This window comes from Physcomitrium patens, chromosome 12 (genome assembly GCF_059467195.1).
Source record: "Physcomitrium patens ecotype Gransden chromosome 12, ASM5946719v1, whole genome shotgun sequence".
Classification (NCBI taxonomy): Eukaryota; Viridiplantae; Streptophyta; class Bryopsida; order Funariales; family Funariaceae; genus Physcomitrium; species Physcomitrium patens.
The window spans coordinates 11,529,048-11,556,763 of record NC_143421.1 but is presented as its reverse complement, the minus strand read 5'-3'; the positions used below and the strand labels follow the sequence as shown (position 1 = coordinate 11,556,763).

Below are 27,716 nucleotides of genomic sequence, written 5' to 3'. Positions count from 1 at the left end.
TATGAGATCTAAAATAAAGAACTCGTTACAAATGGAGATTCATTTTAAGAGTAGCATCATTATTTAGACCGTGCCTTAAGTCCAATCATTGTATATATAGATTAGAAGAATCTCAATTATTTTATGTCAACTTATATTTTAAATCATCGCCAAGCTCATTAGAGCATGTCTTTATCAAGATTTGATTTCAAGATCACTTATCAATCTAGAAAACAAAAAGGTTTTTTAGGCGTCTTTTCTAGATATTCTTATTTTACACCAAAAAAAGAAGATGCATCTTTTGATCAACAAAGTATGATTCTTTTAAAGTCAGAATTTTTTCACCTTCAAGTAACAAAATCAATATAGACTATTGATTTAATATTTATCAAGTAAATTCAATCATGTTCTCTGATCCTCTTGTCTATGATATCAAGAATAATTCTTCTAAGTCTTATGATACTTCGAAGTTTGAGTTCAAGAATAACCTACTCTATTCTAAAGAATGATTATACATTTCAAAAGATAGAGCATAATTACATGTTCTTCAAACTTGTCATAATTTTTTAACAATCAAACATTTTAGATACAACAAGATTTTAGACAAAATATCAAGAGATTTTTGGTGGCTTTAAATATAGAAGGCAATCAAAAACTTTGTACAATCATGTAATATTTTTTCAAAATCTAAAATTCCTTGCCATCAATCTTATGGACTTCTTCAGCCATTATCTATTCCAGAACAACCATAGTCTTTAATTTCTATGGATTTTATTACGAATCTTTCAGTTTCAAATTTGTATGATTTTATATTCTTGATAGTAGATCATTTTATTAAGATGGCACATTTTATACCATATACAAAATCTATGACAAATAAAAAAATTACTAAGCTTTTTCTTAACAACATCTATCACTATCACAGATTGCCTAAAGATATTATATTAGATAGAAAGACTCAATTTACATTTAGATTTTGAAAAATCCTATTTAAAATTTTAAAAGTAGATATAAAGCTCTCTTTGAATTTTCATCTTCAAACTGATGGGCAAACAAAATATGTGAATTAAGTTTTGAAGTAGTACTTGAGGTGTATTATTAACTTTCATTAAGATGATTAGACAATTCTTTTATCATTGGCATAGTTTGCACATAATAATTTAGTACATTCATCCATTAAAAAATTACCTTTTTTCTAATTATAGTTATTATCCATGATTTGATACTTTTGACTTTTCAAAAGTTAATAATCTTATGCCAGAAGATTTGACAAATTGTTTGTCAGAGCTATATATAACAATGAATGTGCAATTAAAAGAAGCTCAAGAATGATAAAAAATTAATGCACATACCTATTGTAAAGAACAATCATAATTCAACATAAGTGATAAAGTATGGTTACTTTATTGTAATATCAAGACTATTCATCCTTGTGACAAATTTGACTATTGTAAGCTTAAATCTTTTCCTATAAGTAAATAAATCAATCTTTTTGCTTATCAATTATATCTATTGTAGTTTATAAAAATCTATCCTATATTTCATATGTCTCTTCTTGAGCTATATAAGGCAATGAATATCTTGGAAAGAAGAAAAATTCTACCTCCTCTTATAGAAGTGGATAATAATCAAGAGTTTGAGGTGGAAGAAGTCTTAGATTCAAGGCGGTGCAAAAATAGGTTAGAATATCTTGTTCATTAGCATAGATATAATATTAGTGGATGCACATATGAGCCAGCAAAAAATCTTATAAATACAACAAAGAGAGTTGAAGCTTTTTATCAATGAGATCAATCAAAATCAAGATGAAAAATAGTAAATCTTTAATAAGTTTAAAAAAAACTAATACTCTACCTTCTATCTTTTTTTATAGCTTCTATGTATTTATGATGGTAAAGAGATGGACAAATAACAACTAGTAGATTCAACTCAAGAGCTTTTATTTATTGATTTACTAGACAAGTCATTGCAATTTTCACAACCTTCAAGATGACATGATCAAGATAAAGATCTTCAAGAAAAAAAACATGTCCTTTCTTGAATAGATGGCAAGATATAACATGTTTGGTATAACAACCTTGGAAGAGATTCTCGATGGTTGGTGATTTTATTAGAGGTATGAGAAACTCTTGATGGTATTTCAAATATTTCATTTGAATGAAGTTACAAAAGCTATAAGAATGACTAAATAATAGGGTGGTCTTTTTGGCCTAGTAAATGACACTATCAATGGATGAGAGGACGTATCAATCATCTTTAAAGAAAATAAACATCAAAGTATGTGATAAATATAATTTGTCGCATCTTGAATTTTATCAATATATGAAGACCGCTGCTCATAGAACTCATTTCTAGAAGGGGGGTTAATGTCAAAGATATACATATGTATTCTAATAAATATCTATACAATTAGGTAGAAGAAGATAAAAGTAGATAAAAGTAGGTTAATTTCATAAGACCTTCTAAAGAAGCTTTCTAGAAGCTTCATAGATGTTGTTTTTGTCTTTACATATGTTTGTAATTCATTGATAGGTTAGAAACTTGGTCAATAAGTTAACCACATGTTGGTAGCTTGTGAAATAAGCTAACTATGTGGTGCACATATAAAAAACTAGTGTTGTAAGTTAAGATATGTATCTTGTAAAGTCAACATGTTTTGGAGGTCCTATAGGATATCACCACATAGTTCTTAGTTAAGAGTATATATAGAGACAAGAGTGAAGCCTTCTTCATTCTTGTCAATGCTTTTTTAGTCTTTAGTCTTGTTTTAAGATTTTCTAATCTTCTTGTATTTGACAATAGTTGTTCTAGTTCAATATTATATCATCTTTGAGTGACTTTCTACTTCCTTTCAGTGACACAAGAGTGTATTGAGGATTTTCTTTCTTTGAGATTCATATCCTTGACAGTTATACCTCTTGAGTTAAATTTTTTTAAACAAATCTATACAATATTAATAAAAGATTAATTATTTCATAATATCAATTAATATCCTAAAAAAAGTTTAACTTTATGGAAGATCTTTTGTATTTTGAAGATTATTTATAGATTCTAAAAAGACCAACATGACTTTCCAGCTACAAGACATTTTGGATTTTAATAAAATATTCAACCTTAACTCTTGAGATTTTTGGTGGCTTCAAAAATGAAAGGCCATGAAGAACTTTCTCTTCTTATGTAACATCTGTTTAAGATTTAAGAATTTTTGATATTATTTTTATAGACTTCTATAGTTACTACGAATTCATAAGCAACCATGGTCTTTAGTATCAATGGACTTCATTATTGATTTGCTACCATTAGGTATATTTTATACTATTTATATTATTATGAATTGACTTATAAAAATGGTATATTTTTTTTGTATAAAAAAAAATTAGAGAAGAAATGACAATGCTTTGTTTTGATATGATATCAATATGATGGACTATTTGAAGATATTATTTTTGATCGAGGACCTCAATTTATATCAAATTTTTAAAAATTATTTTTTAAGATATTGAAGGTGGATGTCAAACTTTCTTTTGCCTTCCATTCTCAAATCAATGATCAAACAAAACAAGTCAATCAAGTTTTGTACCATCAATTATCAACAAGATGATTAAACTTCATATTTATTTTTAGTAGAGTTTTCTTATAATAATATTTTTCATGCTTTGATTCAATAAATAATATTTTATATTAATTATGATTACCATCCAAATCTTGATTTATTATATATATCAAAAGATGAAAATCTAGCAACTAAAGATCTTGTAAAATAATTGTCAGAACTCCAAAAAGCTTTGAAGCTCTTTTTATAAGTAACTAAAGATTCTTATAAAATATATTTAGATGAATTTCAAAAGAAATTTCTTGATTTTTAAGTTGGAGATAAAATATGGCTTCTTTGATAAAATATCAAAATCAATCAGCCTTACAATAAGTTTGACTACAAAAGACTATGACTATTTTACATTCAAAAGGAAAATAATCCAATGGCTTATTGATTGAAACTACCTACATCCATGAAGGTACATCTAATCTTTCATATTTTTTATCTAGAAGCTTATACAAAATCATCTATTCTAAGAAGAATACAATAATCATCACCTTACATTAAAATAGATAATCATATAGAATATGAAGTAGAAATAGCCCTTGATTCTTAGTAAAAGAGAAGCAAGTTAGAATACTTTATTAATTAATGTGACTATAATATTAATGAGTGTATATAAGAACTAAAAAAAATCTAGTTGATGTGGCATAAAAGGTACATGAGTTTCATTGATGCTATCCTTAGAAATCTAAACCTATTTTAAGATGACTTTTCTATGAAGTTTTTACTTAGATGTTATATATAATAAAAAAATTAGATACTATTTATAACAATCTTAGAGTTTAGTGTGTCCAATTTATGCTCTAATATATCAAATTAGAAAGTGGTAAGAAAGTCTTTACATCATAAATCTCAAATAGAGTCAAAGGTAGAACTTTTTTTATTACAATTACTAGATCAATTGTTCCAACTCTTGCAATCTTTGCAAGAACATCCTTGAAATGATGCAAGACCTTTTGGAAGGAAGAAACATTCATGCACCAATTAATTCAAATAAAAAAATCTCTAAGATAATGCTCAAACTTTCGTCATTTTATTTATTATATAAATAAAGATTATTACATACAATATATTGAGTCCTATAATCCAATCATAAAGTATGTAACTTAAACCAAATACAAATATACACCCAACTCACTCTCAAGTCCCTCCCTCTTAATTAATTAGAAGCTCCCTCAATAAACTAGGACTTCAAAATTTATACTATTAAAAATAAATGCTATAATAAAATTATTATTAAATTATATTCTTTCAAATTAGTATTATATCAATTAAACCACCAAAGTATGTGAGACATATAATAGAAGAAATCTTCAATTTTTATAATGAAATGAGGCATAACTAAGAGACTTCTTATAATGAGGACAAATCCAATTTTTTGATAGGCAAGTCCAAAGAAGTAGTGTTAAATATGCCATATGCCATCCATATTGATATTTATTATAAAAAATTATGGTATTAGCCCCTTTCTTTCTACCACATATAAAACAAAGAAGACCAATTATCACAACTATAAATTCAAGATGTATAGAGTCATCAATAAGAAAATGACAAAAAGCACAATTTTTTGAATGTTCTCAACATTCTCATCCATCTTTGCCTTTCAACGACAAAATACCACTAACCAGTATATTTTTTACATGTATAATTGTGCACCCTACCTTAATATCAAGTATTGTAGGCACCTCACATTGTAGATACTTATAATTTTATTTAGAAAATCTTTATAATTGAGGTTGATAAGCTCTGCTATAAATATAAATATATTACAAAGTATCATGATGTTGAATAATAGATAAGTTCTCATTAGCTATAAGGATGGCTTATTTAAGAAACTCTATCTAATCATATAGACATTGAGTCCAAACATCAAGATCATCTAAATCTAGAATTAAAGCTAGTTTCTCACATATTGAGTTGGGTAGAATTGACTCTTATCTATATAATAATTGTTAGGACTATAAGATGCCAAAGTTACTTTTTTAATTGAAGCAATAATCCATTACAATCCATAGCAACATCAAGTTTCAATCTCCATAGTTGCCATAAAGTAATCTATATTTTTGTAATCCACGTTTGATAGTTTGAATAATCTTCTCAACTAGGCCATCTACCTCAAGATGATTTTTAGACATGATATGATAATTTATCAAATCTTTAGTACATAAAGCTTAAAAAATCCTAAGAAACTCTCTTCTTTGATCCGTTAAGACTTCAATAGGTGCTCTAAAATGTGCCAATATTTGATTAAAAAAAGCCATAGCTGCCAATTTCTTTTCATGTTAGATATAGGTAAAAGAAATATTCATTATTGAAGCTTGTATAAGACTATAAGATCTTTCCACACATCACTAATTATTTAATTCTTGTTCAATTCTTTATTTTAATTTTGGTTAAGAGCTATGGTTATAAAATCTAATATTAAAATTAAATATGTGGCTATATGCCATTTAAATATTGCTTCTCTATTACAATTTTTATACTACCAAGCTCTGATTAAGTCTTCTTATAAATGACATAAATTACAAGAAATTCCATCTACATCCAAATTGATAATGCTTGCTTAATGCACAACCTCAAAGTCATATTCTCAAAGAAATAAAGTTCAACTTGCAAGCTTGCTAGTAAGCTTATATGACTCTATAAGCCACTTCAAAGGTTGATGGTCAATTTTCAATATAAAACATTGACCATATAAGTAAGGCCAAAAGTTAGAAATAGTCCAAAGTATTGCCATAGCTTTTCTTTCATAAGATAAGTAATTTGACTTTGTATTGTTAATACTTCTAGAAGAAAATATAATAAGATATTGTCATCTTACATCATCTTTTTGTGTCAAAAATACTCCCAATTCTATTAAACTTAAATCCGTGTGTAGTTAAAAAGATTTATTAGTATCCGGATATTGAAGTACTAGAATTGAATCTAAATTTTGCTTCAATATATTGAATGTATGTTATTGCTGACAAATCCAAGTCCATGGTTGCTCTTTATCCATGAAAATAATTAAAGACTTGGCAATAATGCTAAATTTTTTAACAAATCTTTGATAATAATTTGCCTATCCTAAAAAGTCCAAAATTGTGAAATATCACTTGATGTCAGAATTTTTTGCAAGGCATCTATCTTTCATTATTATATGATAAGATCTCTTGGAATAATTATGTAATCAAGTATGATAACCATTAATGAAAAAATTATATTTTTCATGATATAAGTATAATCTCTATTGTTGTAATTACTTAAATAACATTTGTAAATATTTTACATGATCTTTTAAGGTGCTACTAAAAATAATAATATTATCAATATAGTATCTAAAAAAATGATAAGCCAGATAAAACCTAGTCCATTATCAATTGAAACTTAGCTATTGCATTCTTAAGACAAAATAGAATGAATTTTCAATGATGGAATTGATCTTTATCATTTTAATTAATTTTCCAAAATGCTATCTTTACATGATCTTCAATAAGTAATGGTAATTGGTAATAACCACATCTCAAATCCAAAGTATTCAATAATTAACAAAATCCTATTACATCAAATAATTCTTTTGGCATTGGCATTGGAGTCTTTTAATTATTTATTTTTTCTAAGTCTTTAGTAAAATTGCAAAGATATATTGAGCTTGTAACTCATTAATTATATGAATCTATAAGCAAAAAATGACTTAGAATCTTTAATCTTAGTAAATTCCAGATCTACTTCCTACTATTCATTGTTTTCTGACCTCAAAGTACTAATATGGTCATTAAAATGCTTTTGAATAATAAAGCATATGCTAAAAATCCATATTACATTATTAAAGTCCAAAACTTGGTTTAAGAAAGAATAACATTATCTTTTAGTAAAATCATAAGTAGCTATGGTGCTAGTTAAAAAGCCTATGACATACTTCTTTTCATTGGCATTAGGTTCTTTATAGGTTTGTAAATTGATATTTCAAACCATACTAGGTCCACATGCTTGAAATGAAAATGAATCTAAAAATGTTACAAATGAATAAAATACCCCATGCGGTGCTTCTAACTTATTAACCATGGTAAGAAGAGATCCATCAACCTTAGTAACAACCAAAGAAATTTAATTATAATCTAAGATATCATAAACATAGCATCCAAGAGGTTATTTAACTTTAAAAAGTATTTTTATAAGTATGTGAGACAATGCCATATTGGTTCTAATCAAACAAGGTCAATAGACATAGAAACTCAAAGTTGCAGCATCTACAAAGATTGGAAGATTAAAGAATTAATTAATATTTAGATAAGATTCTAATACTTATATTTGAATGTCATGCAATGGTGATATATTTTCAAAAATATATCTAGGTGGTGTAGTTTGATGTATAAACCACCATTGTGTAAGTTACATCAAATCTGTAAATAAATTGGATTAAAGGTCATATAATCCTTTACTTGCTCTAATACATAAATGATCTTGATAAGGCCATCTAATAATCAATAAATCCATGTAGCATTGTCCTATTATGTAAAATTTGGCTTGAGAATACACCAAGCACTTGGTTGTGAAAGATAAAAGGAAAATTATAACAATAAGTCCTAACAACTCTAATAGATTCTTAAATAAATTACAATTAAAGTTTAACAAATATAATAAAATATCTTTCAAAGAAATTATGTAAGAAACACAAAGTATTCTTAGAGATAATTTAGAAAAAATCATTAAGAAATAACATAGAAATTCAAAAATATACTAAAATAGAAATCTAAATTAAATCCTAATCAAAATCTAATCAAATTCTACTCAAATACTAATCAAATCCAAACCAAATCCTAAATAAATCCTAGTCAAATCCTAAAAAATCCTAACCAAATTCTATTCAAATCCTAAAAAAAACCTTCACCAAATCCTAAATAATACCAAGTAATTCCTATAGTAAATTTAAACCTCAACAATTAATGAATGAACCATTGATTTTAACTCAAATTTTGTACACTTCTTAAAAATTAAGTAGACAATAAGCACAAATTTTTTAAAGATCAAACTCACCAAAAAGAAGATCAATCCTAATATTTGCTCAAATATTAGTCGGCCTCCTTCTCCAATCTAAATGTTGAATTTCTAGTGCCAGTATTTCCTTATCAAACTATTTAATTCATTTCAAACTTTTTACATATGTAAAAAAATAATTCTACTAATTACGTGCATAAATTTCACTCCAATTCAACTGATAGATTGCAAGAAATCTTAGAAACCCTCATTCAACCTAAAATTCTATTTTTTGAGACCTGACCTATTTAAACCTTAATAACCCTCAATATAATCCTTTGATCTAGCTCAAACTCACAGCATATATTAAGCACATATATATCCACAAACTCTTAAAATTTCATTTATAATTCTATTTCCAAACTTACAAAATTCTCCAAAAAGTATCTCCCATTTTATTTCACAAATCCAGAGTCTTCCAAAACAAACTCTAACTTTGTGAAGCTCTTACAAAGTTAATACAAATCCAAATCACCCAAAACCAATGCTTATCAAAACCTTATTAAGTCTGCTCTCTAATTCCATTCTTTGATCTACCAAAGAATCCTAGAATCATTGTCAAGGCTTAGTTTTATGCCTCAAGATCTGATTTCGACTCTAGTTCATAACTAGCCTTCTTTGGATATCAATATCTAGTTTTTTTAGGTAATTTTTGCTAGAATTTACTCTTAACTTCTTCCATAAGATGCCTATATCATTTATTTTTTCAATCTTTTTTTTATTTTTTTATTTTTTTCTTGTTTATGACCCTAAAGATAGCATTACTAGAAGTTTTATTACCTTCCTATCTTTTATCCATATTTTTTTACTTTATCTTTTAACTTGGCTCTTCTATAATAAGATCCATATTATCATCTTTTATCATATAGTTATCTTACAATACAACAACATAATCTTCTCATTACTAATGAGGATGATATGACAAAGAAGTTGGCTAAAACAACCACAAATGGTAGAGGTTGTAGTTGTTCGAGATACATAACCAATAATCTTTAGAGATGATATTGAGCTACTTAGTTAGGTATAATTCTAATATCCATATAGATGTATCATCAAACAATAGGCCCAACTTCTAATACTACTCTCAAATTTGTATCAATACTTGCAAAGAGCTCCAGAAGGATAATTTTTTCATTTAATAGATGTCAATGAATATGTTGGACAAAGATAGGTGAGAGAGAAGATTTTGATATCTTCAATATATCCAATGAAGATACAATTTCTTCACATGGGCAAAAAAATTTTGCACATGTTTTCTAAGGAGGAGATGGATCTTTCCAATGATTTGCATGAACTTCTAAAGAGGGTGGATTAGTTGGTTCTATAGAATAAAATATAAATGCTAATATTTTTTTAATAGGATTATTCCACAAGGCAAATTAAGTACTAATGCATTACAACCAAATATGGTTTCTGTTGATATAATTATAATAGTTGTTACAAATGTAAAGAGAATGAATTCTTTTCTTTGATCACCAGAAGACCATCTCAATTGAATCCATGCTTCTTCAATCCAATTATCTAAATCAAAACCAAATGGATAAAGGACCTATTGATCCATTAAAATATCATAATTAGTGACATTAATCACAACAAGTTTTTAGAAATAAGTATAAATAAAGTAGACTAGATCTAGTAAAAATATTAATTACATAGGTTGTTTGATATAACTAATAGCTTGGTCTATTCTCCCTATTGAAGTGACAATGGTGAAAAAAAAAGATTTCAAGTCTGTAAAAATAAGATCTAATTCTTGTATATACAACAATAGTGAATGGCACTTTTTAATATGGAGGCAAAATACATGGTTGTGGCCACCACTGCCTCTAAGGAAATTTGCCTTTATTTCCTTTACAATCTTCATCAAACATCAATCTTAACTCAAGCTACTATAATTTGATGTGACAACCAAACAACTCTTGCCTTAGTATATATTACCAAGTTTGATTCTTGCACTAAGCATAATGCAATATACTACTATTTCATATGCCAACTTATAGAATAACAAAAAATCATATTTGAATACTAATTCACTAATACAATATGTGTCAACCTCTATAGAAGCAATGATTCAAAAGAACCATTCTATTAGCATTATTTGAATTTAAATTTAAGTCTTATTTTCAAATGATCTAAAATTTATACATTTTAATTGTTAATGAAGATATTAAATAATATTTTTATACCAATTTTACTACTTATATATATATTTTTTAAAATATACCTTAAAATATTATATTAAAATATAAATTATAAATTAATTTTTAGAATGTAATATTCATTTAAATGTTTTAAGGTACATTTTAATATAATGTTTCAAGGTGCATTTCACTTGGTCATGCTTCTTATTTTATTAGATAAAATATTAATATCTTTATTCTTCTATTAATGTATAATTCCATTAAAGAATTTCTAAAGTATTTTAAATTGATTATTCATAGTTTTTATTAATGTTATTATGTATTTTTAATAAAGAAATTACAATAAAATAAAATTTATTGAGAACTTCTTTCAATATAAACTAAATACACTTGTCAAGGTAAGATATTCTTTGGTTTGTATTTATATCTAAAATTATAGAAAGTACTCTTTTATTTTTTAAAATATTAAAAATAATCTAAAAATAAATTCCATATAAAATAAAATGCTTTGGATATTGCACCATGAAGGAACAACTATAACCATCAAACTCAAAATATTGAAAAATACTTGATATTGCAAGATACAAATTTATTGGCACTTATTTTTTCACAATGAAATATCAAGCAAAATTGACAAACAATGCTTGCAACTACTTTATTGTTATTTAGATAAAATAATGTTCCCTTAAACCAAACTTAATATCATAATAACATATTTGAAAAATCAAACCTAATTCTTTGCTTCTTCCCATTGCACTATTATCATAGTATATGCAATAAAGTCCATCTTATACTACAAAAAATGAACAATCATTTATTAATATAATATTTCAATTATTTGCCAATATGTCATTCATTTGTAATGTCTAAAATTCACTATTTGCAATATTTGGTGCACATACATCGCCTGTGAGGAAGTGCCTTTGAGGAAGCATGTATATGACTTGTATAACAACAAACTCCAAATAAATTAAAAACATCTTCTTATCATTATCAGATTAAGAAGAAAATAAAAATACTACATGAAATCAATACAAAAACCAAAAACAGAGAGAAAAAAAAGAAATGGAAAGAGTTCACTAAAGAGAGAGATTGGGAGGATTCCAAGTCATCATCTTAGCGAGCCATGAGCCAAAGGTGGGAGTTTTAGGGCTAGGTGCTGCATGGATGGGCTCCGGAGGGAGACCCAACTGGCAAAAGGAAGGGCCCATCCATCGCCAGCGTATCGTGCAGGAGCACAAGCTGCAGCGCAAGCTTGCGATCGAGCTATCTACCGATCCATCCATCAATCAATCAATCAAAGGATCAGCGCCACTCCAATTGAGGCATTGGGTGCATCCATCGCTGTCGCATGCAATCCGTCTTTCTCACTCTCGCTCAATCTCTCTCATAATCTCGCTTGCTCTGTCTGTTGGTTGATTGCTTGGCAGGTGTGGGGGAATTGGGAGGGAGAGGGTCGATGATGCGGAGCGTCGCTGCGCTGGTGCCAGGCAGAGCGGACGCAGCTGGCACTGCGCAGTATGCGCACAGAGTCCCCTCCCGCTGTGGTACATCTTCCATTCCATTCTGCCTCACCTTTTGTTGTTGTTGTTGCTTTTGTGGTTTGCTCTCAGAAATTCCCTATAGCCTTTGTGATGGAAGAGATAATGGCGATGGCGAAATTTTGGTTTTTGTTGAACAATTGTTGAAGTTGTTGAATTTTCTGAAATTACTTGCATGCGTCTGTCATGTAGGAAATGGTCATTTTCGAATTCTTCCCACAAGAACTGAAGGCGCCGGGGATGTCACGGTATCGTCCCTGGGAGTAGGAACATACTTGGGACCTGAAACCGACGCTGCCGACGACGAATATGTCGAAGCGATGACGAAAGCACTGGCCGTCGGCGTAAATGTACTAGACACGTGCGTATGTTTATTTTCGAGTTTGCTTTTGCAGTTGCTAATGTCCATCATGTCCTCTCTTTGTTATGGTGGTTATTGATTAAATGAATCGATGGAAGCCAGTTTTAATTTTGTAAAGTATTGTCAATTTTGCAGCGACCACCTGCATGTGACTGGTACTGATACCTTCTCCAATTGAGCAGTGCAGTGAATTACCGTAGTACACGGAGTGAGCGAGCAGTTCGGCGTGCTATCTCTGAAGGTATCAGGTTGGGGTCTATTACGAGGGAGCAGGTAATCGTTTGCACGAAGGGAGGCTACCTTACCTTCGGCAATGAAAAGCCTGCAGATCCTCGAAGATGGGTTCAGGAAACTTATGTGAAGACTGGTCTGTTCACATGGTCCGATTTCGTAGCTGGATGTCACTGCATGACCCCAGCATACCTTAAAAACCAGGTGAAACTTGAAATCAGATGTCTAGCAGGATTTATTTATTTTTGGTTTTCTCTCTTTCTTCACTGTGTTTTACCTCACAAATCTCATGGCAAATGGCTATCTTCATTTTATAGGCATCTTTCTGCAATTTGTTACTTTAGTTTTGGTGGAAGTCTAGTAATTTTAAATTAAATTTGGCACTCGGTCTGTAGTTAGATAGGAGTCGCGAAAATTTGGGATTGGAGACTGTTGACGTTTACTACATCCATAATCCGGAGACACAATTGTCAGCAATATCTCGGGAGACGTTCTATACACGCATCCGGGAAGCTTTTGGAGCCCTAGAAGAGGCTTGCTCCGAAGGAAAGCTTAGCGTTTATGGCACTGCCACTTGGAATGGCTTTCGAGTGGCTCCAGAGAACCGTGGTCATCTTTCTCTTGAGGAGTTGGTAGCTGCGGCTCGGGAAGTTGGTATGTCAGTAGGCAGTATGGTTGAAAAGAATATACTTGATTATGCTGAAGACGCATTTCATATTCTTCTTTTGTGTCGATGTGAAATTGTTCTTGAGCATGAAATCTGACGTTTGAAGACGAATTATAATGGGTGCAGGTGGTGATGAACATCACTTCCGGGTGGTTCAATTACCCTACAATCTACGTATGCAGGATGCAGCAACAATCAACTCACAACTCATGAAAGGGAAGCGCATGTCACTCTTGAGTGCTGCCCAACAGCTAGGTGTCTCAGTTGTGGCATCGGCTTCGCTTATGCAAGTAAGCTTCAAACTTTACTATCATGTTTTGTCAGTCGCATGATGATCGGTAAGATTGGCTTAAAGGGACGGTGGTATATTTTATATGGGGCCTTTGCAATTTGGCCTTACAAAAGGAGCCCTAGGTGAGTGTTCCTTTTTGTTTACTTCAATTTGTTCTCAAAAATTCTTCAAGTTCCACCAAAAAGTATTGTCTCCTTCATTTGATTTGTCAGAATGTTTTTGTGTAGGTTACTCATTATGCCTTCCATGCTCACAGGCAATTCTTTGTAAAGGGCTGGCAGAAGAAACTCGAACCTCATTCTCAGAGCTTGGAAAGAATGCAACTGATGCTCAATGTGCACTTCAGTTTGTCCGCACAACGCCTGGTATTCTTACTGCCCTAGCAGGTATGCGAACCATGGCTCATGTGGAGGAAAATACTGGCATCCTGAGTTACCCTGCTGTTCCGATGAGCGGTTCCGTTGCTTGATAAACTTGCATCAATCAAAGTTTTTAAAACTCAAGGATGTTTCAAGCAGGTTTTCTTTACTATAGTCAAGCTTATAGCTTGATAAGAATGACAGTAGCAGCGCTCTTGAATCAAAGATTGATTTACTAATATATCTGAAATGTGATAATTTTTACATAATCTCCATCTAAAATTTATAATTTAAAGTTCAACAATATCATTTATCATATGCAATCTTAAAACTTACATCTCACTAAGATTTTGAAAATTTTAGATTTAACAAGCCAGTCTTTGTAAAATCTCAAATAGTTTCATCAATTTTTAACTCAACTCATGTGCAAAAATATATATATATATATATATATATATATAAATATATTATTAATTAATATGAATTCTTTTTTGTATCTATTATTTATCTCTTTATTATTATTTTTTATTAAAACTTATCATCTCTAATTGTGATTACACTAAAGGCCCTTATTATGCTACTAAAATTATTTATAATAAAAATCATTAATATTCCTTTGATAATAATATTAAAATAATAATAATAATAATAATAATAGTAATAATAGAAACTAAATATATATATATATATATATATATATACATATCAATAATTTAAAAAATAATTATTATAATTATTTTGTTATGCATATATTTAAATTATTTTATTGTATACTCTTTTAATGTTGTCCAAATTTTCCAACATTTTATGACGTTTCTTAAGTTTTTATAATCTTGTAAAATCATCCAAGTTTTCTTAGATGTTATAAATACTTATATTTAAGTAAATATAAGTAGATAATAATAGATTAGGTATTAACTTCTTCAAGTAACATTAAGAAAAATTCTTAGATATAAACTAGATCTTTTATTATATTATATGGTTACAATAACTTTTCTTAGAAGTCTTTTACTTATAAAAAAAAAAAAATTATAAAAACATCTTCCAACATATACTCTTGGCTAACAATGCTTGTAATGCTTTAAAGAGTTCTATTGGTTTTTTTACAAACTATAATTCTTAGAGGCAAGACTAAAGCTAGCTTCAATCTTTTCAATGTCTTTCTTATATTTTTATTTTAATTTAAAACTTTTTATTTTTTTAACCTATAAATAGCCATTTACTATCTACTTATTTTATAAATTTTCTTCTTTATTTTTTTTAAATCTTCTTTTTTAACTACACATGAGATTATTTTTTTCAAAGAACCTATATAGATTTATAGCTACAAGGAGTTTTAATAAAAGATTATTAAAACTTCTAAGATAGTTTGTAGCTCTTATAAATTTTCTAAGAAGATTCTATATAATCTAGTTGACACAATATAAATGAAGATGTAAGACAATAAATACCTTAGTTTTGTCAATACAAATTTTAAAGTAATTCAAATATTACCATATTCCTAATCTTATATCTAAAATTGTCTTTAATCTAGCTTGAAGATTCTTTTATGATTTTTTTATTTTTATTCTATATATAATCTATTTTTTTATTCTATTTATATTTTATGTAATAAATTTAATAGTCTAAAATAAAGAAAAAAATAAAAACATAAAAATAAGATTATATAAAATTATTAAAGTATATTTATATATTTAATAGCATATATATATATATATATATATATATATATATAATACATATTTAAGTAGAAAAAAATTAAGTATACATTTTATAATTAAAAAATCACATATGTGTATGTAAGTGTATATATAAATATTTGTATAATATATTTTTAACTATATATATATATAATACCTTGTTGTATTATATAAAAATAAACATGGAATGCATTGGATATTTATTTGTAGATGGATTTGATCTTATAGATTGAAAGAAAATACTCCTAATTTGCTCATGAATTTTCTATCATCCTTTTTCAACGTTTAATATCCAATTTCTAACACTTTAATTCACTTAAATTTTAATTATTTTTAATCAAACAATCCAATTTAGCTCAATTTTATAAAATACATGTAATGCAGCTATGTTCACAAATCCACAAATTCTCACATGTTACTTTGCTACAAAACTTACACAATTCACTAAAATATAGCTTCTTTTTTATTCTACAAAAACTACATTTATCCAAAAAAAACCTTGACTTTGGAAAGCTTTTACAAAGTAATTATCTACTCAAAGCCCTCAAAAACCAATATTCTAAGAAACCTTATTAAATCTTCTCTCTAACATTACTTTCTTATAAAAATAAAAATAAAAAACTCCCTTTTTGTTTTAAGCATGCAATTTTGTGCTTCAAGGTTTGGTTTTGACCTTGGTTTACAATTGGTCCTCTCTAGTTATCAATCTAAGGTTTTTAATGATAATTTTTTGTTGACAGCTATTTTTTACTTTTATAAAAAGATGCCTATAATATTATTTTTTTAACCTATTTTATTTTATCTTGTTTATGGTTCTATTAATAAATAAAAATAATATTAGTAATTAAATTATTTTCACTACCTATATAATTTTCATCTATGTTCCTAAAGTAATTTGCTACCATATTTTTAATTAAACTCTTTTATAATATAATATCCTAGTTTTTAATTATTTTTTTAAAGCTATAATAATGATTTTGTATTCTTCTGTGTTATTTTTGGCTTTTGGCATTCTAATTTAGTTCTTTTATTTTTTTATTATTTACTTCAAAGATTTTTCAATAGTATATGATAAGGTAAAAAATATATTTGATATAAGATTTAAGCTTTGAAAAATGAATAATTTTACTTGATATAATTTTATAATGTATTTTTTAGTTTATTATTCATATAATCTTAATTTGATATTTTTACTAAAATCATGGTTTTAGTATTTAATCTTTATTATTTTGATATAAAAAATCATTAGATCTTCAGCCTAGTATAATTTATTAAATCTTGTATGAGAAATTTAGAATTTAATTACTTTGCAAAAAAGTTTTTTATGGACTCTTCTTTTGCATTTAAATCAATCATTTTAATTTTGTAAGGTTTGAAATATATATATATATTACTCATATTTTGGACTCTTAAATGATTAGTATTTTTTAATTGTTAAATTAGTTAATAATTTTTTATTTTTTATTTTTTAAAAATTTAATTTTTTAAATTGATATCTAAATTTAAGGATGTTCATTAGCAACGAATTATTAAAATAATTTTCTAAATCAAATATAAATAATGAAATAAATAAATTAATCAATAAATAGGTTTTTATAAGTAATTATAGTAAGAAAAGTTCTATAATTTTAATTAATTATATTATAATATGTGGTTTTATTACGTTATTTGTGCGCATATAGTATTAATGTTTTTCCATTATAAAAAAAATTCCTTTTTCAAAATTTAATCTTATTATTCTTTAAAAAAAACTGTATAAGACAGCATGTAAAAAATATAATAAAGTTTTTGATAAGAGATTGTTTTGTAGGAACTTAAAAATTTCTTGCTTAAAATTCAATCCTAGTATTTTAAATCATAATTATTTATTTAAAAATAATCTCAAAATATATAAGAAATATTATTTCAATATTTTTTTAAAAATAAATATAAAAAAAAATAAAAAGCTAAAATAATATTTAAAATTTATTAAAAACTAAATTTAAAAATAACATTAATTAAATGTTTTAATTTTTATTAGAAGATAATTTCTAAAAATATAATTTTAATATTTTATTTTTAATAATTAAAACATTAAAAAATTATCAAGATAAAATTTGAACTTATTCTTATCTTTGATTTTATTAATTACAAAGTTAATAATAAATTATTTAATTTTATTATAATATACTATGTATAAAATTGGATAAATTTCTTTATAATACTTGTTTCACTATATATATAAAGAAATGATAAAGAAATCCAAATTATTGCTAAAACAACTCACATATTTAAACCATCATTATATCTTTTCAACCTTGTTCTTATTTCCAATCATTTCACTATTTCCAACCACCACCTTTGTTTTCAATGTTTGCAGTCAATTACTATCATATTACATGTGTTCTTGCTTGAAGATGCACTAGATGTCCACCTTAAGAAGATAAGTAGAAATACAAAAATAATCCTATCAAGTCTAATAGAATCTTAAATAATCTTAAGTAGATCTTAATAATCATAATTGAAATTTGATCAATTTAAAATAAATTTAAAAGAAATACAAAGAAGTCCCAAACTAATTTTTTTAAAAAATTATAAAAAATCTTAAAGAAATATAAAAATAAACCTTTAAAGAAATAAAAATAATCTAATTGAAATAAGAATAATTAGGATTTCAATTAGGATTAATAATCAAATCATTGATATCAACTCAAAATTTGTATACTTCTTAATATCTTAGTTAGAAACAAGTACAAGAAAGATGAAATCAATTGTACTTACCAATTGAGAGAAATGCAAGATAATTCAATTAGATATTAGGCAACTTCTTATTCCAATCTAAATGTTGAACTTCTAGTATCAATATCTCCTTTTTAACCTATTGAATTTATTCCAAATTTTATCTGAAATTTTGGAAATTGAATCTAGTATCCATATAAAAAAAAGTTTACTTCAATGTAATTCATAAATTTTTGAAAATCTTAGAATTACTCACTAACCTTCAAACTCCAATTTCTAAGATCTTAGCCCACAAAAACCTTTACATACTTTGATCCAATTGTTTGATTGACTTCAAAATTTGCATACAAAAATAATGACTATTACACCAATATAATACTCAAAATTTATCTATACATATACTAAAAAACTCAAGAAACCCTCAAATTTGTAAACATGCTTTTATTTCTCAAAATTTAAACTGACCAAGAATATTTCTAATTTTAAAAATCCCTCAAAAACTCAATATTGACTCAATTGATATAAAAATAATGCCCAAAAATATCTCCTCAAGTTTTTTCTTAAATTCCACTATTTGATCTCCTATAGAATCCTAAAGTCATTGTAGATATGTGGTTTGGTGTCTCTAGGTCTGATTTCAATCCAGGTTGACAATTGGTCCTCTTTGAATATTAATTCTTGGCTTCTTGAGGTAAATTTTACTAGAATCTATTCTTGATTCCTTTCTACATATGCCTATACTATTTAATTTTACAATCTACTTTATTTTTCTTTATTAATGGTCCTACAAAGTAAGTAGAAGCCTACTTTGTAAAAGAACAGCATTAGTACTCTTTAGTTTTACTATCTTTATGACTATTATCTATATTTCTAAGATGATTTGTTATAATATTTTAAAATAAAATCTTTTATAATATAATTTTTTCTTATCTCTTTCATTCATTAATCATGTTATATCATGACACTACCTCCATCCTTAATAATGGTTGAGAAGGGGAAACAACCAAAAATATAGATGGAAGCTACAAGGGTGCAATGATGGTTAAGATGGAGTGGATTGCTTTAATAAAAATTTGGGTTGCTTTATTATTTCTCTCTCTCTCTCTCTCTCTTTTTTTTTTTTTTTTTTTTTTTTTTTTTTTTCTTCTCTCTCTCTCTCTCTCTATATATATATGCTCTTGATACTTGAAATTGATAAATTAATCTTAGTACATTTAAAGAACCTCAATTTTTTTATTTATTGAATTTTTTTTATTTTTTAAAGATCTTTCATTTATCATAAAAATTGCATAAGTAAAGAATATTAAACTTTCTTCTATTGATACCACTTTTACTTAAATATTTAATATAAGAATTATTAAATAAAATTTAAGATACAATGTATATATATGAATGTGTTTATGTGCATATATAAATAAATATATATATGCACACACATAGTTCATTTGTAACATTTGTTTCTTATCTATAAATTCTTTTACAATTATCAATTCTAATGAAAGTTTATTGCAAGTAGTATTCTTATAGCATTATTCTTCTTTTTACGAACCAATCTAAATTACAAAACTTTCAAATATCTTTTAATTCTATGGTTAAAAAGTATGTTTTGAAAAAATAAATCAGAATTTTAAAATAACTATTAAAAAAATCGACTTATGCTTTTACCAAAACTTCTCAAACTTAAAATTATATACAAATAATATATACCCAACTTAAAAAGATACAATTATTATTGAATAAATACAACTTTTGCCATGTAATACTTGATGTACTTCATGTGTGCACTCACAACACCTTTTCCATACAACAACCACTAGTTTCTTCTGAAACAAAAACCATCTGTCAAAGTAGTTAAGAGCCAATGTACGGATCATCCTTGTGAATGTTAAGTAATCCACTTTTCTACACATGTCCATGCAATTGTTTAACTACAGCATTTACCATTCTGCACGTCAAAAGAAACAAAACAAAATAAAAAAATTTGTCAACCTCGTCCATAAATTTTTGGTTGAATTGAAACCATCCCATGGATTTCTCTATTGTACATTTTAATGTTTAATTTATTTCTTTTCTTTTTAACTTTTTAAGTATCTGGGTCAGTATCTTCTAGCTTTGAAATGTATAACCATTTATAGAGTTTCTGTTCTTCACGCAGCCTGCATATCTCACGCATTCTTACATACCAGGTCTAAGTGACCAATGGAAAACACAATACATGTGATTAAGTTGTGTTTGTTGATGCTTCATCTTCATGATGTTGTGGAATGAGGGAGCAGATTCTGAAGCCCAAATTTGGCACATAGAAAAGCCTGGAACATGAAACAGAAGGCCATGAATTTTCAAAGCATGTGGTGTTTCCTGAAGCCCTGTCCACCATGACTCTGAGAAGCAGGTCCATTAAAATGCGCTTATCGAGAAGCCGCAATGGTGTGCAGATTCACCACCATGGCAGCAGTGCATTTGCTAGAACTTGGCTTTTATTCTGTAACCTGAGTTAATCATTCTCGGAGGACATCTGAAAGAATTTTCATTTCTCATAGTTTTACTGCGTCTATTATTTTCGAAGCCAGCCTCATGTTTTGAGCACGGTCAACTCGCGGTTCAGGCTTGCTTCACCTTTCAGTCTCAGTATTAGACGCACACTCATGCTGAAATATAACACGAAGTATAAGCGGACAAATCAAAGGATGTTGTGTTTCTTGTTCAGCAGAGCGCGTGGACTCTTAATAAGATAACTAGTCAAACTTCCATGAGATGATTAGACATATGGCTCACAGGTCAGAACGTGCTGGACTGGGGTTGGTACCACCCTTAAATTTCATCACAAATGCTATCCAGTATCGTCCAATAAGTATTTGCATTTGTACTCATGTTAGTTGATCTAAACTTATGGAAAACATGGCTACGCTGACTAAAATATTGATGGCAATCTGTGGATACTAGCTGCTGACTCCCCAGAAGTAATACGTGAACTTTCAGTCAATATGAGTGATGGATCGTCCACAATCCAAGCCGACTCCTGGAGTCTAAAAGTTAACAGTAAAGGTATCGACAAGTGACGCTATCCGGAAAAGGTCTTCATTTTCTAACACGGTCCCTTAGCGTGTCGATCGATCAGGCACTCAGGAGAGCAGACAAGCAAACAGGAGCTGAACTTGCTACTGCTGTAATGAGGATCACAAGAATAGCGCCTTCTGAATATCTTCGGCAATGAATACCTGCGTATTTATGGACTGCCCGGAGAGCCTAAGCGTGATGCCATGCATTGAATCGGTCGCTTCCTACTTCAAAACCTCATAAATACTGCAGGTGCATGTGTGGACTTCTTCTTCAAGTCTGTTTGCACAGCATTTAAAGAGCAGATGCTTAGTCTCCTACACTGTTCAGATTGTAACACCCAATGTGAAATGTGAGCTCTGCATTTCAGATAATGCCCACGTGAACCAGGATTTATACGGCATAAATTCCTCTTGACAAGGTTGTATTGCAGTGGGAGAGTACTTTCCAAAAGGACAGTAAAGATAGAATCCGCAGTTTGCTTGTTTAGTGACGAGCATTAGTTGGTTTAGAATTCTGAGATATAATGTTCGAGGTGAGAGCCCCAGCAACTACCAAGACTCATCTTCACATATCTTTACGACTAAAGCTGTTTGGTAGAGTCACAAGACTGTTCTGAGCCCGTGAAAAGTCTCAAGACGAACGTTATGATCGTTGGAGAGTGTGTCATAGTTCCGGTTCAGGTAATCTCACACGACTAACTCAATTCTCCGCCATGCCATCGTTGGTCTGCGCCATGAAGTTTAAGTTGCAGGCCGTGCTGACACAGAAAAAAATTGCATCGAATATCTGCATCATCCTCTACGACAGCGTGACACTGAATCATTACCCATCTGGCACCTTGCGCCAACTCCCGCCGTGGCCAGCCACATGCAAGAAGTTGATCAATAACTCTCGGTTGTCCGAGGTGGCGGTGTCCACACAATAAACGAAATTGTAACACCGCCCGCCATCATCTTCCTCGTCTCAATCGGAATCCCAGTCCATCCCATCTCCATTCCGGATACAGCCATCTCATCAAACGAAGATTGACTTTGCCCTGGCATCCTGCAGGCGGTTGTCAGATCCCACCACCAGCTCTAAAATGGAAAGGAGTACGGACCCCAATCGTCTGACCGCCTGCAGGAATTTACCACCCATTTAAATGCCACAACAAAGGACGAGCGGTACTATACCATCCTGCCATGCTTCCGATGATCAGATCCTCGTAACAGGTACTCGTCTTATGCCGCAAATCCCAGCCTGCTTCACTAAAGCCCATTTATGTGGGATTGATTGGTGATCGCATCACCATGAATGCTAAGTGGAGGATTAATAGAAGGTGGTGGTGAGAAAATTCATTAATTGGTCCGCCATTATGGAGATAAATTGCAAGTTTCGAGAGACAGTTGGAGTTTATGAGGCTAGAGTGGGGCTTTTCGCCTGACTGAATCAGAAACTAACGGATTCTCAGTCCGAGGGTTTATTAGTAGGAAAGTGTGGGTTTGTATGGAACGACCGTGGTTCGGTTATAGGGCAGAAGAGTGTCAGGTCTTGGTTCTGACACCCACCTGGCGTACCATCCAGAATACAGTTGTAGTGTTTCTTCTTATTCCCTCTAGTATATGTGTTTCTCACTTGAACCGGGAAGATTGGTCACTAAAACTTTACTAAGAAAATGTCTTCCATATAAGTTAAAAAGTTATAAGGTCCATGTATTCTCCAATTAAAATTACATCACAGCCACTTTTGACAGAAAGTGACGTTAAATGCAGGCGCATGACCTCCCACAAAAAGCACATGCGCAGTTCATTTCGTATACATTAGCAGATTCTGAATTATGGTATACCAATCACAGTGATAGAGCCCCGTTAGACAGGACCCAGGCACTATCTTTTATAATGGCAGTATTTCGGAGACTAAGCGTGACTTTTCCATGTTTGGAGAATCATTGAGGGTTCTAAATTTCAATTGGGATGATCTCCGTCCTCTACAGCGTTAGAGCTATTCGTGTCGTACAGTTGAGATGTCTCAACAACTGTTGCCACAAGTGTCGAAGGGCCGCACCGCCTATCGAATAGATAAAGTGGAGTTGAAGGTGTTATCAATTTGCCGCAAATTCCTTCTCGCAAAAGATATATCACGTGGTATATTCTTTGCCATACAAAGTATTTATGACCAGCTTATAAATGGTGAGAAAAACAGAAGCAGTGGCCTGAAATGAGCTCATCAGTCTAGAGCTTGATGATTAAAACAATGAAATTTAAATCGCGAATAACATCAACCAAGGAACGGCACATGACGAGACCTTCCACATAATTACAAATTTGAAAAGGAGTTGGTTTATTCACAGATCAGGGAATAGGAAGGAATATACATGAATCAACAAAATGATGGAGTTTTTAGCTGCCTTCTACTCTACCAACTAGGAAACCTTCTGAAGCCTGCAAACCAGCCCATGAGACAATGCAAACACTTTGTGCAGGAAACAAGAATTCAGGAAGTTGTATATTTTGCCGAATGGAAGCCAAACTGGTTTCCTAAAAAATACTGTCTACTCCTGGAAGTCCCACAACACCATCCTTGGGCTTGGCACTTCGTATTCGTGAAGACGCACCCCAGCTGTAGCTCCAGCTAATGGGCTGTTGTAACTTGCCACATTCACGTTGCTTGGATTTATGATGGAACCAGGGAATTGTCCAGCATACCCAGACAACGCATGCTGCGCCGAGACGTCCAGCAAGGAATTCCCCGTTGCAGCCGGCGACATCAATGGACCACCGAAGCTTCTATAGCCGAAATTCAAATTCTCTTGCAACGATTCCGGTTGATGATTGAACCCAAGGTTGATCCTGATGTCCAATTTACTTGCGGCGGCTGTCGGCTGGGGCCTGGTAACATCTGATCCCTGCATGAAGGAAGATTCTGCGTGGCTTTGAGCCGTGAACTGGTTTTGGGCCTCCGAGCCGAACCGGCTGAGAGGTAACTGTACTGCTGCATTTGGAAAATCTTCTTGCGCAAGCGCGTTTCGAGGTGGTAACCAGCGAGTGTAACTGGTTCTCAGTTGATGGGGTCCTGCGAGAGTTTGGTCACTTTTCCGTTGGCAAAGAAACTCGGATCCCGAACTTGATAGTGGCGATGTCGTCAATGAGTTGCAACCTGCAGGATCTAGGAATGAAGTCGGAAGCGTGGTGCTGGCTTCAGTGAATCTAGAATGTAAGTTGGCTTCGATCTGCATCTGAGCAGAAGAAACAACGGCAAACCGACGGCAGGGGTCTTCAACATCCGCGCCTGATGCACTTCTCTGGTAGTCTAAATCACTCGAAATTGGTGGACTGGTTGAGCGCCGGGAGAGTGTCTCCTCTGTGCTACTGCTGTCGTCCATGCTATGGGACAGACCTGAATTGTTAGAGCTTTTCTGACCCAAGTAATCGTTGGCGCCGTGAGGGTCCCCTACAATGGACTTGACCTCGTCCGTGTGGTGGATATTCATAGAATGGCTCGTCAACTGAGACGATGAGAATGCAGGGTTGTTGTTTTTCCCACACTCTCGCACGGCTTTGCTGACAAGACTGTCGCGAAAACATCTTCGTGCCGCTTCCTCAGATGCCTGCACGTACAAGCAAATGAACAGTCAAGCCTTCTTCGTCATTAAAGTAGAATCAGACAAAATCAACACTACTGCTCTACTAGCGAATCAACAGACATATTAGCGAGAGGAAGAACCTGATTGTTTCCTCCGGTAGACTGAGCCATGGTTCCAGCAAGATCTCTAAGTAAGTCGGCGATGGGTTTGTGTGTGACGGGGTCAATGCCCATGTCACAGAGCTTTTTCTTTAGCCTGGTGTTCCAGTGATTTTTTATATCGTTGTCTGTTCTTCCTGGCATCTGTGCGGCAATAAGAGACCATCTGCACTCAGAAAGAATCACTTCCTGGTAAGAACCCTGTCCATTTCTACAAAACAATGTACCGCAGACCCTCGAACAACTCTTCTTGTGCACGCTGAACATTCATCACTGACGTTTATTCCGAAGGTTAGCATCAAAACTACAGCGCAATTGGTACCTGCTTCCGTGAGCTGCATGCAACTTGACGATGAGATCCTCCTCCTCTGGGTCAAAACTTCCATGCCGAATATCAGGTCGCAAATAGTTAGTCCAGCGCAAACGGCAGCTCTTCCCACATCTCTGAAGGCCTGCCTTCTTGCCGACACTGCGCCAATGGCCTGTGCCGTGGGTTTCCACATACTTTCGGAGTTTCTCATCCTCCTCCGCTGCCCACGCTCCTTTCCGAACGTCCTCATTGGACTTGGAGAGTCTCGTCATTAAAGCAAGTGTAAGAAGAAGCAACAAAAAGAGTTGAAGTGTCGTGACTATCAAAGTAGCTCTGGAGCTGTTTGTCCAACTTTGGAACCCTAGGATGATTACCTGGGGTTACCTGCTATTGGGGATAATCTAGGGACCACAGGCCAATATCGAAGCGCTGGACGTAATAAGGAGGATTATCAGTGGATCCAAGTTCTTCAATATATGTGACTATCAGATTATGAGGTCTAAAGAGGAGCAATCACGCAAAGAGAACTCCTTGTATGAAACTCTAGCAGAGTTCCGACAGATTTAAAGCCTCCAGGCAGTCGAGTATGTCTGCTTCACTGTCGGCGGTCTCCTGCGAGGACCAGGAGCGAAGAAAAACCTGCTCAAATAGCACGAGGCGACCGATTGTTGCTGACTGCAAGGCATTCAACACGCGGACTGGCTTCAAAGCACAACACTCCAACTTTTAAATTTCCAGTCTTCTCTCCGCAGCCACAATCCCAGCAAGTTCCTAATCACTCCCAGCATATATTGCGAGACAACTGCTCCGCCGCAAAAGCAAGCAGCAAAAGCAGCAGCAACGTCTCAGCTCTGGGTTCACCTCGTTCTCACACACTTCATTCAATCTCAGCTTTGTCCGGGTGTCGATTGTATCAACCCAGATAGGTAGAAACTACTGCTGAACACCATGGACCAGACTCCATTATATAGGCACACAAACCCAACTCGTGTCAAGCCTCAAGAGATCTCCTTCCTCCCCCCCCACATGTATACGCACACACTCTCACCCGCCCTCTCTGCACAAATCTGGTCTCATTTGACTTGCGCCCTGCAAACGCCCTTAATGATTCCGGACACATAGTGATTGCAGCTCCTAGTGGGCTACCCAAGGGTCCCGAATTCCAAGACATGCCCCACCCCCCACCCTAAGAACCTTACCCTTCCAAAAGGTAGCGTACATATAGTCTACAGTATACAGCAGTATTATTCTCGTAATCCCCTTCACTTCTCGCCATAACTAGTGCTCCCCAATATTCTCCTCTCCACAGGCGGTGCCCGTTACGTTGCAAGCTCTAGCGACTCCTGCACTCATCGCTCAGGTTCTGTTCCAATTCATCTCCAGGGTTCGGAAGGTGTGGAGGCTAAAGTAAACTACCACGTTTCCTTCTGGATTGGGACTACAGAAAAACCCACGATTGCAGGAATCGACATGTGCCCTGCGGTGTAGCAAAAAGCTGATTTCGGGGGCAGCAGCTGCAAGGCGCTGTCTTCGCAACCCGAGACTGTGGTCAACATCAGTCACGATATGGGAATTGATACAAAACCTGCGATGGCCCCACTTTGTTTCTAGTCATCCATTACGAAGCACGTCTTCGCTGTCGACAAGAATACTTCGCTTCGAGAACCTCGGAGATTGGTGTTGGAATGTCGCGACGGACGACAACACCGGCGAAACTAGCATTCCGATGAAGCATCATCGCTTAGCTCCAAGTCAGTCCATCTATAGAATCACCACACGTAATGCTGGTGGCATTCTGTTGCATCTCTTGTTTCTGATTCAAACTCACAACAGTGTCAAATAAGTATCAACACATTTTTTTTTCTTTTTTTTAATAATAAAAACGGAACAGTTTGTTGATGCATCGACTTCCTGCAAATGAAATTGAAACCTTTTTTGCGTCATGTTTACATAAATGACCAGGTCTTCAAGTCATCTAGCTCAAACTGTCTAGGGTTGCGTATGGACTAAACACATGTGATTT

General features: G+C 31.7%; 2 protein-coding genes across 2 annotated transcripts; one reads left to right on the top strand and one right to left on the bottom strand.

Annotated features, from left to right (window-relative positions):
- The first annotated feature begins 11,971 nt into the window (after window positions 1-11,971).
- LOC112289358 (auxin-induced protein PCNT115) lies at window positions 11,972-14,501 on the top strand. The gene is made up of 6 exons (XM_024534516.3): window positions 11,972-12,281; window positions 12,468-12,636; window positions 12,819-13,071; window positions 13,263-13,521; window positions 13,661-13,824; window positions 14,083-14,501. Exons 1-6 carry the CDS (start codon window positions 12,194-12,196, stop codon window positions 14,293-14,295), a joined length of 1,146 nt encoding a protein of 381 aa, XP_024390284.1. The 5' UTR covers window positions 11,972-12,193; the 3' UTR covers window positions 14,296-14,501.
- Window positions 14,502-23,965: 9,464 nt separating this feature from the next.
- Window positions 23,966-26,872, bottom strand: LOC112289276 (uncharacterized). Its single transcript, XM_024534370.3, has 3 exons — window positions 25,706-26,872; window positions 25,366-25,549; window positions 23,966-25,249 (listed from the first exon to the last, which is right to left on the bottom strand). The coding sequence occupies exons 1-3, from the start codon at window positions 25,963-25,965 to the stop codon at window positions 24,194-24,196; spliced, it is 1,500 nt and encodes a 499-aa protein (XP_024390138.1). The 5' UTR covers window positions 25,966-26,872; the 3' UTR covers window positions 23,966-24,193.
- Between the last annotated feature and the right edge of the window lie 844 nt (window positions 26,873-27,716).

Coding starts and splice junctions, on each gene's coding strand:
- LOC112289358 (XM_024534516.3), top strand. CDS start 12,194: ATGATGCGGAGCGTCGCTGCGCTGGTGCCAGGCAGAGCGGACGCAGCT. Junction 13,072..13,262: donor CAGCATACCTTAAAAACCAG/GTGAAACTTGAA, acceptor CTCGGTCTGTAG/TTAGATAGGAGTCGCGAAAA. Junction 13,522..13,660: donor AGCTGCGGCTCGGGAAGTTG/GTATGTCAGTAG, acceptor TAATGGGTGCAG/GTGGTGATGAACATCACTTC.
- LOC112289276 (XM_024534370.3), bottom strand. CDS start 25,965: ATGACGAGACTCTCCAAGTCCAATGAGGACGTTCGGAAAGGAGCGTGG. Junction 25,550..25,705: donor CATGCAGCTCACGGAAGCAG/GTACCAATTGCG, acceptor TTCTGAGTGCAG/ATGGTCTCTTATTGCCGCAC. Junction 25,250..25,365: donor CTACCGGAGGAAACAATCAG/GTTCTTCCTCTC, acceptor TTGTACGTGCAG/GCATCTGAGGAAGCGGCACG.